This window comes from Maniola hyperantus, chromosome 6, assembly GCF_902806685.2.
Source record: "Maniola hyperantus chromosome 6, iAphHyp1.2, whole genome shotgun sequence".
Classification (NCBI taxonomy): Eukaryota; Metazoa; Arthropoda; class Insecta; order Lepidoptera; family Nymphalidae; genus Maniola; species Maniola hyperantus.
The window spans coordinates 3,693,321-3,705,660 of NC_048541.1; the positions used below are offsets into that span (position 1 = coordinate 3,693,321).

General features: G+C 38.8%; 1 protein-coding gene across 1 annotated transcript; it reads right to left on the bottom strand.

Annotated features, from left to right (window-relative positions):
• Positions 1 to 1,876: 1,876 nt before the first annotated feature.
• On the bottom strand, positions 1,877 to 5,580 carry PPO2 (Prophenoloxidase 2). Its single transcript, XM_034969147.2, has 2 exons — positions 5,467 to 5,580; positions 1,877 to 4,717 (listed from the first exon to the last, which is right to left on the bottom strand). Exon 2 carries the CDS (start codon positions 4,706 to 4,708, stop codon positions 2,654 to 2,656), a length of 2,055 nt encoding a protein of 684 aa, XP_034825038.1. The 5' UTR covers positions 4,709 to 4,717; positions 5,467 to 5,580; the 3' UTR covers positions 1,877 to 2,653.
• Positions 5,581 to 12,340: the final 6,760 nt, after the last annotated feature.

A 12,340-nucleotide genomic window follows, 5' to 3' on the forward strand; every position in this document is an offset into this window, starting at 1 on the left:
CGTATATGTTCGCTACCGAAGTTTTACAGTTATTTTAGCTTCGTACGTTATTCAGAGTAGCTACATGCTGAGTTTTTTAGGGTTCCGTACCTCAAAAGGAAAAACGGAACCCTTATAGGATCAGTTTGTTGTCTGTCTGTCTGTTTGTCTGTCTATCAAGAAACCTACTGGTTACTTCCCGTTGACCTAGAATCATGAAATTTGGCTGGTAGGTCTTATAGCAGACATTGGGGGGAAAATCTGAAAACTGTAAATTTGTGGTTACATCACATCAAAAATAATTTTTGAAGTAAGATACCTTTATCAAGTGGGGTATCATATGAAAGGGCTCCGGCTGTACACTACACAACCACTGGCATATCACCGCAAAGCTTAAATTCTTCTCGGAATCCCAGTGTTAAATTTAAGTGTAACTTTTTAAACGAAAGTAAAAAACGTGAGAGCAAAGGCTTTCATACATTTCTTTGGTGTGGAACAAAGTAGATTGAAGATGAGCAGCTGTAGCCAATTTCCAGCGTCATTCCTCGGTTGGATTTGTATGCGCCACGTGAAATGCTTTTCTACCAACATTTCTTTTATTAAGGAGGGTGACTCGGAAATTATGACGTGAAGACAAGAAAATTTATTTTTTTCATATTTTCACGTTTGGTGTGAGAATATTTTAATTTTCATATTTCTTACCAATCGGGTTTTCATCATCATCATCATCATCGTCAACCGATAGACGTCTCCTGCTGAACGTTGGTCTTTGTAGGGATTTCCACACGCCTCAGTCTTGCACTGCCTGAATCTAGTGAGTCCCTAGCTGCAACTCGACTGATGTCATTCATCCACCTAGTGCGGGGGTTTGCCAACGCTGCGCTTTATGGTGTCATTCTAGCACCTTTGAACCCAATGTTTATCGATTTTTAGGGTTCCGTACCTCAAAAGGAAAAACGGAACCCTTATAGGATCACTTTGTTGTCTGTCTGTCTGCCTGTCAGTCAAGAAACCTACAGGGTACTTCCCGTTGACCTAGAATCATGAAACTTGGTAGGTAGGTAGGTCTTATAGCTGACATTCGGGGAAAAATCTGAAAACCGTGAATTTGTGGTTACGTCAAATTAAATTGTGATCATGAACTAATAATTAGTAATTTCAATTTTTGAATTAAGATAACTATATCAAGTGGGGTATCATATGAAAGGTCTTCACCTGTTTTTTCTAAAACCGATTTTTATATATTTTTATGTATCATAGTTTTGAATTATCCTGCAAAATGTCGAAAAAATACGACTGTAGTACGGAACCCTCATTGCGCGAGCCTGACTCGCACTTGGCCGGTTTTTTATTCGAACTATATGCCCTATCCATTGCCACTTCAGATTAGCAACCCGTTGAGCTATGTTGGTTACTCTGGTTCTTCTACGGATCTCCATATTTCTAATTTGATCACGTAATCAAACTCCAAGCATAACTCTCTCCATTGCCCGCTGAGTGACTCTAAACTTTCTTATTAATTGGGTCTTACTAAAAATTTATTTACTAATTTATTCCAGCGTGGTTTTTTTAAGATTCCGTTTGAATTTTTCAAAATCTTTTCAAAACGGATATCTATGTTATAGAGGGAAACCACAACTCAATTTTATATAGACCCAGCGATTTGAGCTGTATATAGCTTTAATATTATATCAGTCAGTCTGTTTCTCCTTCAATTATATTATATTCATGTTGATTTCATAATAATAATTAGGTATATCTGCGTTACAAAATAAACTAACTGCATATTGTATTAGTAATTTTCCTTCAAAGTTTCCTGTTATTTACAGAGTTACTCATAGTAGGTAGGTCATACCTATAGCAATACAAACAAAGAAGTGTCAATAAAAGAACCGAATGGTGAAAGGCTAATTTATTCGGTCTAATGTATTAAGAAGTATTTACATATTATATGTACATAAACTTAAAGAGCTAAGCTATAATAAGTGACCCAAAACTTAAATCTAAAAAAATAATAAAATGATAAATCAAAGTCCATTTTTCTTGCCATGTCGTTTTTGCCAGAAGAGTATAACAAAAAACTAAATTTCAGGGTAATTCAGTGCCATATTTTAAAATATGTGGTGTTTTGTATGCGAACACTTAGAATAGTAATAGGGTTTTCTAATAAGGGCATCTATATCCTCTGGGCCATAGTGTTCCAGACATCCGCAGGATCTCGTGTTGCGGGAACTTGACTTTACCCCTTCATTAGCTATACTGCAAGTCAATTGTTTTTAGTTAATTTTAGCTACTGGTCTTTTATTTCATAAATACCAAGAGACAGGGTCATAAGTAGGCATATTGGTTACTAGCTGATTACCTCCTTAGGGAGTGAATTTTCAAAAATCCTTTCTTAGCGGATGTCTACGTCATAAATGCTATCTGCATGTCAAATTTCAGCCCGATTCGTCCAATTGTTTGAGCTGTGCGTTGATAGATCGGTCAGTCAGTCAGCTTTTTTCCTTTTATATATTTAGATTTTTAGGCATCTATTCATCAATACAATAATAGCCTTACCAGTATATTTAAATTCTTGAAATAACACTGTTTGTTTAAATATTTCAACAAAATTTTGTATGAGCATTTACGTTTTTAAATACTGACCCTATCTCTTACTTATAACTCCTGTCTCTTACCGCTGTTGACCACGCTGTCTGGTAGCATTAGTGAATCGAATGGCACATTCTTGAATAGCCATATTTGGGGTCATAAAGTCAGCAATGCTGGTAGCTGGAGTGGGGCGATCGAAGGGATAGCCCATAGAACGTCGGTCAGGATACTTGCGATCACGAATACCACAGTATGAAGCCGCGTCGTTGCAACTGCCCACCAAGTCTTGAATTACTCTGTCGTCATTCCAATTGGATATCATGCAGAAGAGCACAACCGGGTATCCTCTTTCCGTACCCTTTGGTATCAGCATGTGGTGAGGCCATCCGCAGCCACAGAAATCGAACTCAGCCGCCTCAGCGGAGCCTGGGTCACCTGGGCGCGTGGTCTGATTGCGGAAGGTTCTCTCATAAGGAATAGTGACTGAAGAGTCCAAGCTGCGGCGACGGATAGTTCTGCTACCAGCTGGTAATGCTTCTGTAAACTTGTCAAGCTCGATCATAAGTCTACGTTGATCGTCGAAGGGCAATTGATTTCCACCCTCGTCTAGCATTGGTGCCATGAAGATTCTTACTGTACCCATCATGTCCGCACCACTTGAGTTGTTAACTTCAATAACATAATTGTACTCGTCGTGTTGCAAATGCGTGAAACGTGCGAGCACAGAACCACGAGGAGTGAAATCGAGTCCTCGACTAAGCTCTACCGTACTCTGCTCCCACTGGGTGGTAAACAGGTTCGCTCCACTAGGACCTTCAATGCCAATTGAAGACACTCGGATGCCTGGAAAGTCTAACCTTTCAGCGGGATAAGGAGGAAGTTTGTTCTTGTACAGCTGGAATATGTCATCAATATACGCGTGCCAACGGTAAAATACAGGATCACGCATTGCAGTTGCTGAATCACCCATGACCCCAAATTGTTCCAAGTTCCTGTGATCAGGGTCGTGAGAATATGAGATGAATACGTGTCCCATGTTGTGCAAATCGCCATAGTAGCCACGATTACGACTGATTATAGACGACTCCATAAGATTTCCGAGAACATCTATTCCAGTCTCCTCATCTAGTGCCATTTGACGGCCGTTGGGCAAAACAATTGCCATGTTTTCAATTGCTTGAAGGTAGCGGTCTCTCCAAGTCTCAAGTTCTGAAACATCACTCCTGATCTGGTCCACAGGACGATCAAGGTCTCGGAGGGTGGAACCTGCAAACCTAGGGGGCCAGGCGCGACTGGCTACTTGTGAGTCCAGCTTAGGGAAGTAGCCCTCTTCAATCGGGCTTCGGAAGTCATTGTATCGCTGAGGACGCCTCAAACCATTGCATAATCTCTCCGTGCTGTATCTAGCTATGATCTGTTGATGCATGTAGTAGAATAGTTCTCCACGTCGATCCTTGTTGACGATGGCACGGTCAGCGGCGTCAAAGGGATAGACGAGATGCCAGTGCCAATGATGTAGGTTAATACCGATGTCCTCGCGGAAGTACGCAATGCGTTGTTCTGGTTCAATCTCTGACGCTGTGTAATTTTGAGGAATGATAATCGGTAATCTGTTGCCAACGGGCACAACGGTGCTCACTTCACGAGCGCGACGGAAAACTTTAGGGTCCATGAACTTGTCGGGGAAAGTTTCGGCAAAGGTAGGAATGTTCAATCCTTTTGTATCTTCTCTGTGTAGAATAGCTACAGACAGGCAGTAGTTGAACATGTAGGGGTTCATCCTCATTTGGCAGTATGAGCAAATGGACTGCAAATCATCCACGTCACGCATGTTCATGAAGATATCGATGAGCTTTCCAGCCATTTTCCTATGCTTAGGCACGAATAATGAAAACTGGTCATTGTAGGGGAGCTCCATAGGCAGAGATAGGTCGGGCAAGGCAATGTTGCGCACAGGGATGCTACGCTGTGCATTTTCACCGAAGCGGTTGGCAAGGGTGTTGCTGACGGTCTTGTATTTATCTGGGTAGAAGTTGTCGGGCAGTTGGAAGATGGCATCGTCCCCTTTCTGCATGAAGCATGGCTCCGTGGGGCGATCGAAGAATAGCAGGAGATTCTTTCTTGATTGATCCGACATGATGAGGTTCTGCAATAGCAAAACAAAAAAATTCAATTCTTTGCCTCTAAAGTTATTATCCTTAAGTTATATTGCTACAATACAAGAGCTAAAGGAAAAGAAATAGCAGGTACGAATATATTAAGTTATGCATACTGATTTTTTTATTCAAACATACAAGTTTATAAACATTGTTGTAAAGGATAAAACTACTTTATTGCATACACAAAATTAAAATACAAGCAAAGAAACATGTTGTTTGACCAACAACAAAGTGAAACGAATTTAAATTAAAAAACAACTATTTTGTTAACAAAATTACAGAGAGTAAGGAGTACAGGATACACTTAAAAAACAAAGGGTGACCTTATCACTAGAGTGATCTCTTCCAGGCAAGTGGCAACCCATACCTACTAACTGAATCAGTAAAATGTACAAAACACTTCCTTCCTTGTGGAAAAATAAAAAACCTTTAAAAACAATCGATTTTCCCATTTTTTTAATGCTAAAGTGTCTAATTAATAGCTCAACGGGTAAAGGAGTGGAAAACCGTTGACGGTTCAAACCCCACCCGTTGCACTATTGTCGTACCTACTCCTAGCACAAGCTTGACGCTTCGTTGGAGAGGAAAGGGGAATATTAGTCATTTAACATGGCTAATATTCTTTAAAAAAAACAAATTATACGTCCTAACGTTTGTCCAACTTATGACTGGACACATTCTAAGTATAACAGGCTGATATGATTTAAGTTTGAAATAATAAACAAAAGTAACTTACCAGTAGAAGATTTTGGAGGAAAAAAAACTAAAAACAATTAACTGGAAAGTATTAAAGACTTCCAATTAGCCGTGACACTCACGGCTGACTGTACCGACCTATCTTGACCCTGCTCTTTTTATACTATGTAGTATGTCACACGAACCAAAAGACTGTACTCATGCATTATAATATTGTTGTAGCAGTATTCGACGTGTGCAAGAGTAAACAGTTACAGGGAAGTTGTGGTTTAAGTTTATCGTCAGGATGTTTTGTGGTGACTGCTCGGCATCTGCTGATATCACCGAAATATGTGCCCCTGATAACGACAGTGTCTCTAGGGAGACATTAACTAAATTTAAACAAACCTAAAGCTATGATAGCCTAGTGGTTAGGACGTCTGTCTTCTAATCGGAGGTCTTTTCGGAGCAATGTGCGTTTCAATTAATTAAATATCACTGCTTTAACGGTGAAGGAAAATATCGTGAGGAAACCTGCATACCTGAGGGTTCTCCATAATGTTCTCAAAAGTGTGTGAAGTCTACCAATCCGCACATGGCCAGCGTGGTAGACTATGGCCAAAACCCTTTTCACTCTGAGAGGAGACCCGTACTCTGTAGTGAGCCGGCGATGGGTAGATCATGATGTTGATGATGAAATAAACCTAAAAATTGATCTGTTTCCTGTCGTACTAATATTTTAAGCTGTCAAATATCACTTGCTTTAACGGTGGAGAAAAAACATTGTGAGGAATCAGCATTTCCTCAGGGTTCTCCATAATGTCTTGAAAAGTGTATGAAGCAGCGATAATATGGTGAAGTCTGCCAGTCGGCTCTGGCCAGCGCGCGTGGTAGGCTTTGGCCAAAACCCTTTTCATACTGAGAGGAGACCCATGCTCATTAGCGAATCTACGAAGGGATGATGATGATATAATATGATGAAGCATATTCATAAATGAACTCTCTATTTAGTCTTCCAACTGAAGTTTAGCAAATATTGACTAAAAATACGTGCGGAAAACTGTATTACAGAATCATAATTCTACAATAGTCTTAAATACAAGTCTAAATCAATGTATCATAAAACAAACAACCTACATTTGAGCAAATAAAGATTGATTTGATTTGATTTGATTTGAATATATTGTAATTAGTATATTTAATTAGCAGGTAGGTACATTACTTAATTCTTATTATTTTTGCCAGTGACGTCGCGTCGTCAAATAATTAAAATTATGTACCTATAGTACGCGACAGGTCGAGATGGCAGTCAACGAGGGAACTCGCCGTACACCCGCACAGCCATCCGCCGTAACCCGGTGCGGGCGAGCGCGGGTGATGTGCGGGTGTGCGGGGCGTACCCCGCCACATACCCCGATTGCTATCTCGACCTATCGCGGAATATACCTACTACGGGATTAGCTCGAAAGCCTAATTTCTATTGAGCCCATCTAATCCCATTATGTCAATATAACATGGATACATTTTATAAGTCAGATCGTGTTTACAGTTCACTCGTGCGGGAAAAGGTTATTCCCTAAGCCTACAAATATACCTACTTGTAATCTCTAAAATAAACTTACGTAGACCGACGCTACCGTTCAACGGTTCAACGTTCCTACAGTAAAAATCGATTCGGCTGGGCAAATTGATCAAGTGATCAATTCGAATTTACTTTTGCGTTGTATCGACGCATTATTGTTTTGGTGAGTGTACATGCTCACTGCATGCGCATGTAATATCTGTGATAGCCTAGTGGTTAGGACGCCCACCTTCTAATCGGAGGTCGGGGTTTGATCCCGGGCACGCACCTCTAACTTTTCGGAGTTATGTGTGTTTTAAGTAATTAAATATCACTTGCTTTAACGGTAAAGGAAAACATCGTGAGGAAACCTGCATGCCTGAGAGTTCTCCATAATGTTCTCAAAGGAATGTAAAGTCTACCAATCCGCACATGGACAGCGTGGTATACTATGGCCCAAAACCCTTCTCACTCTGAGAGGAGACCCGTGCTCTGTAGTGAACCGGTGATGGCTTGATCATGATGATGATGATGATGAGTGTGCAATGTGCATGCGGGCCGGTAGGGGGTCTATGGTGGATGACAATACAATAGCGCACGATGGTGTCTCCAGACGGGTTGATTGAGCGATTATATTTTGTATTCATTATTAGATATTACGCTTAATCACAGTCTCGATTGATAGAATACAAATATATTTTTACTAACGGATCGATTTTTATCAAGACATGGATAAAGACCTGAAGAGTTACATAGGTTACTTTTTATCGCGGAAGATCTGTGAGTTTCCACAGCATTTTTAAAAACCTAAATCCACGCGGACGAACTCGCAGGCATAAGCTAGTCTATACTAAATATCATAAAATGAAAATGCGAAAGTGTGTTTGTTTGTTTGTCCTTCCTTCACGCCCTACCTAAGCAACCAATTGATTTTTTGCATAGAGATAGTTGAAAGGACGGAGAATAACATAGGCTACCTTTTATCCAGGAAAATCAAAGAGCTTCCACGGAATTTTTAACACACGGACGAACTCGCGGGTATGAGCTAGTAGTTCCATAAAATAGCCTTGCTCGATACTAGTACAGTGTAAATAAACTGAATAATGCCTTCATTTTATCTTTACAAACAAATTCCCGCATGGGGCTTGGAATAGAGCCATTGCAGTAAATATTTTCCGAAGCCGGAACTCTCGCGGGAGTCAATACTGCTCAGTGCAGGCGCTTGCATTTGCAAACCGCTCTTAAAAAGTGTGTGATTTTTCGACAAAAGCTTTTAACTCGTATGTAGGTGCTCGAACAATATTATTTTCAAACCCCTCCCGTTGCACTATGTCGTACCTACAGTCTACTCCTACCACAAGCTTTACGCTTAGGTACTTGCAGGGGAAAGAGGAATTTAGTATATCTTGAAGAATTATCGTCATATTTCAACAAATTGAGACAAAACAATAATTTTACATTCCTCTTGAATTATTCTATTAATGAAACCGCATTAAAAATTAAAATCCGTTGCGTATAAGTTAAAAGATCTAAGCGTACAGAGGTACAGACAGCGGGAAGTAGCGGCGCAAGTATGCCTCTTTTATCGAGAGTTACATTTTTGTTCCGTTTGCCGTGGAGACCCTGGGGTCTGGAGTCTTAATGCTAAAAAAATTACGAGACATTTCACCGCGATCTGGTGACAGAAGGGCTGGCTCATTTTTTGCGCAACGGATCAGCCTGGCTGTCCAGTGTGGAAATGCAATCAGTATTCTTGGGCCCCATTCCACGCGGGCAAGATTTGTATCGTAATTAGATAAGGGTAGCTTTAAGTTTTATTGTAATATTTTCAGTAGAAAAAATTTGAAATATTTACATCTAGCAAATAAGCACTTTTTGGCTATCAGTAATACTTTTTCTTTAAATATTTTAGACTATATTTTATTTTAAGTTATACTATATTACAAGCATAATAATATATTACATCTAGGTTAGCTCATATTTAGCACAAAAGCGAGCCTAATACCTAAATGTAATAAATATGATGTATCATGCACGTAAAGCCTGTGAAGTTAGTGCAGGTTAGTTGTGGCCGTGATGTATGGACGGCCAGACCCTTCGCCTTGCCTGTCATTTCCGCCACAAATCCATAGACTTATGAATCTGATGTAGGTAATTGCCATAAATTATTAATATGTTCCCTACCTCAAAAAGAAAAACGGATGGAAAGATAACTATTTCAAGTGGGGTATCATATTATAAAAGGGCTTTTACCTGTGCATTCTAAAACAGATTTTATTTATTTATATGCATCATAGTTTTTAATTATCGTGCAAAATGTCAAAAAAATACGACTGTAGTACGGGATCCTCGGTGCGCGAGCCTGACTCGCACTTGGCCGATTTTTTATAAAAAAAAATGATTTCTCATAAAATATGTAACTCGATTCCCATTAAAAGAAGGAATACATTATCAAAACCTGTGGTTGTTGTACAACTTGATAACAGCAAATGGAAAACATTCGAATGCGATAGCCACAAGATGTAGGTTTTTGTTTCACTGTGTAAATAAAATGGACAGAGTAATTTTAATGTTCGAAAAAAAGATTTTGAAAAAATAACAAAAGTGTTTGAAACCATAGTTAGCAAATACGATTGGTAAGTACTAAGTACAATTTTTTGTAAAAATTAAGTGAAAGGAATATACTTAACATTACTAATATAAGTGTGTCTGTCTGTCTATAATGCCTATTTTATGTAGGTTATGGTAATAGACTGACAACTTACGTAAGTTAAACAATTTACTTACGTGAGTAAAACTTACAAGTGTAATCGTAGCCTAATATTAGACTAACAAAGCTAATAATATTCGTCGTCTAGAGGCGTTGCGTAAAAGTATGTAAGTCACCTTGTAATAAGTATTTTTGTCATCAATCCACTGAACACAATATTGGTAGAAAACGCTTGTAAATTATTTTCCTAAATTATTTTTTAGGGTCGATTCACATTGAAAGAGATTCAAAGTGAATAAAAATTGCCCGATTTCAGCTTATCAGGTTATGCTTATATGGGAGGACCTGGAGCTCCCGGCAAGGGGGAAATTTTATAACTTCTAAATTTCCTCTGCCTGGTCGCGAATAGAAGCTTCTGCCGTGGCAAGTTATTATGCCGTGAAGAAACCAAAGCGGTTAATAAAAACCGGCCAAGTGCGAGTCGACTCGCACACTGAGGGTTCCGTACTACAATCGTATTTTATCGACATTTGCACGATGAATCAAACCGATTATGCCTAAAAATAAATACAAATCTGTTTTAGAATGTGCAGTTAAAGCCTTTCATATGATACGTCTTTCATTTCATTTGTTACTTTGAAAGTTGAAATAGCAATCTTTGTTCATGTCCACAATTTAATTTTTTTTTTGTGTGATGTAACCACAAATTCACGTTTTTTAGATTTTTTTCTCCCGAATGTCTGCTATCAGACCTACCTACCTACCCTGCCAAATTTTATGATTCTAGGTCAACGGGAAGTAACCCCGTAGGTTTTTCGACAGACGACAGACAGACAACAAAGTGATCCTATAAGGTTCCGTTTTTTCTTTTGAGGTACGGAACCCTAAAAATGGCCTCACCCCTTCCCAAAACTTTTTTTACCATCTTAATTTTTGTGGAGACTTGTCAGACACGGATCTCCAAAAACTTTTTGTATGGTTTATACGAAGCCAGTGCCCTGGCGCCAGTCTTACTGGTTTGAAAAATTGATGCCATAGCAACTGGTTCATTCTCGCCCAGCGCTGTTAGCTAGTGCTGACTGGCAGTGCGCTGGCAGCCAGCGATGGCCTTCGTATAACAATGCTTTAGACGTTAACAGGATTTGAAGCGTTTGGGAATACGAAGGTATAAGGACGTGTTCTACGTTACCACCCGCACGTCACGCGCCGCTTTTCTGTCTTTCGAAGCGAATCTTAGCTCTATGGGCCAAGTCGGACTCAAATTTATCTTCACTAATACGTGTTTATACAACGGATATAGCCTGAAATTTGCTTTTTGGTACTCAGGCGTGTGAGAAAAAATGGTGAAGGGGTTACGTTTACGTAATCTTCAGAGAGCTTTGTTTGGGAAAGTCCTATGCAAAATATTAAGGAAGAAGGTATACCTATTTTAGCGTTTTAACTATCGTGAGTGATTTCACATTATATATATTATATATTATCCAGTCGAACTGGATACGTGAGTATAGCCGTAGAAATATATTATATATATATATATTAGGTATACCTACTTATTTAACTTTTTATTTATTTAACGAAAAACTTACTCCATACCATGACTGAAGGTACGAAGAAGTAACTACTATCATAAACGATAATTCAAAAACTATGATGCATAAAAATAAATAAAAATCTGTTTTAGAATGCATATATATATAGGTGAAGACCTTTTGAATTATTAATTCATGACCACAATTTAATTTTTTTGTCGAAGGTAATCACAAATTCATGGTTTTCAGATTTTCCCCCGAATGTCTGCTATAAGAACTACCTACCTGCCAAATTTCATGATTCTAGGTCAACGGGAAGGTACCCTGTAGGTTTCTTGACAGACCGACAGACAGACAACAAAGTGATCCTATAAGGGTTCCGTTTTTCCTTTTGAGGTACGGAACCCTAAAAAAACAGAAATTTGTGTAGTCCACACGGGCGAAGTCACGGGCATAAGCTAGTTGATAATATAAAGCTACTCGCAGGTCGTTATGATGTACTTTAGCTGTTTGAGTCCGCAGCGATGAAACATGTAGACATCCGACAATGGAATGGTAGGGCGAGTCATCCAATTTTCTGTAAAGCTGGACTCCACTCGAGATCCTTGTCGTGATGAATAGAATGTTCGGGAAACAAATCTCTTTTACGAGTTATTCTGGAGAGGTGACCTTTTGTATACGTAAGTAACTCGGATTTGTTTTTTTATTCCTCTTTTTGTTTTCCTGTTTGATGAATTGAATGATTATATCACTTTAACCGAAAATGGAAATGTGTAGCTTTGCAGGCTATCTACTTAGTTTGTTGTTGTTTATTTTCGGTCACTAACAGCCGCACTCAGAGTCGCTTAGTCGTTACTTAAGGTTTTTGTCCATACTAATTAATGCCTTAAGTAACGATTAAGCGACTCTGAGTGCGGATGTAAAACAGTTAAAATCTGGTAGTTTATGATTAGTATACACTACATAATATTATTTTTATTTATTTATTATTATTATTTATTTTATTTCAGATGTTTCATCCATAATGTGTTAGTAACAGAAGAACTTATTAACTATGTTAGTAACTAAATAAAATTACAATTATTATTATTAATTAATTCAAATTATAATCAATTCATATACCCCCTTGACCACT

Coding starts and splice junctions, on each gene's coding strand:
- PPO2 (XM_034969147.2), bottom strand. CDS start 4,708: ATGTCGGATCAATCAAGAAAGAATCTCCTGCTATTCTTCGATCGCCCC.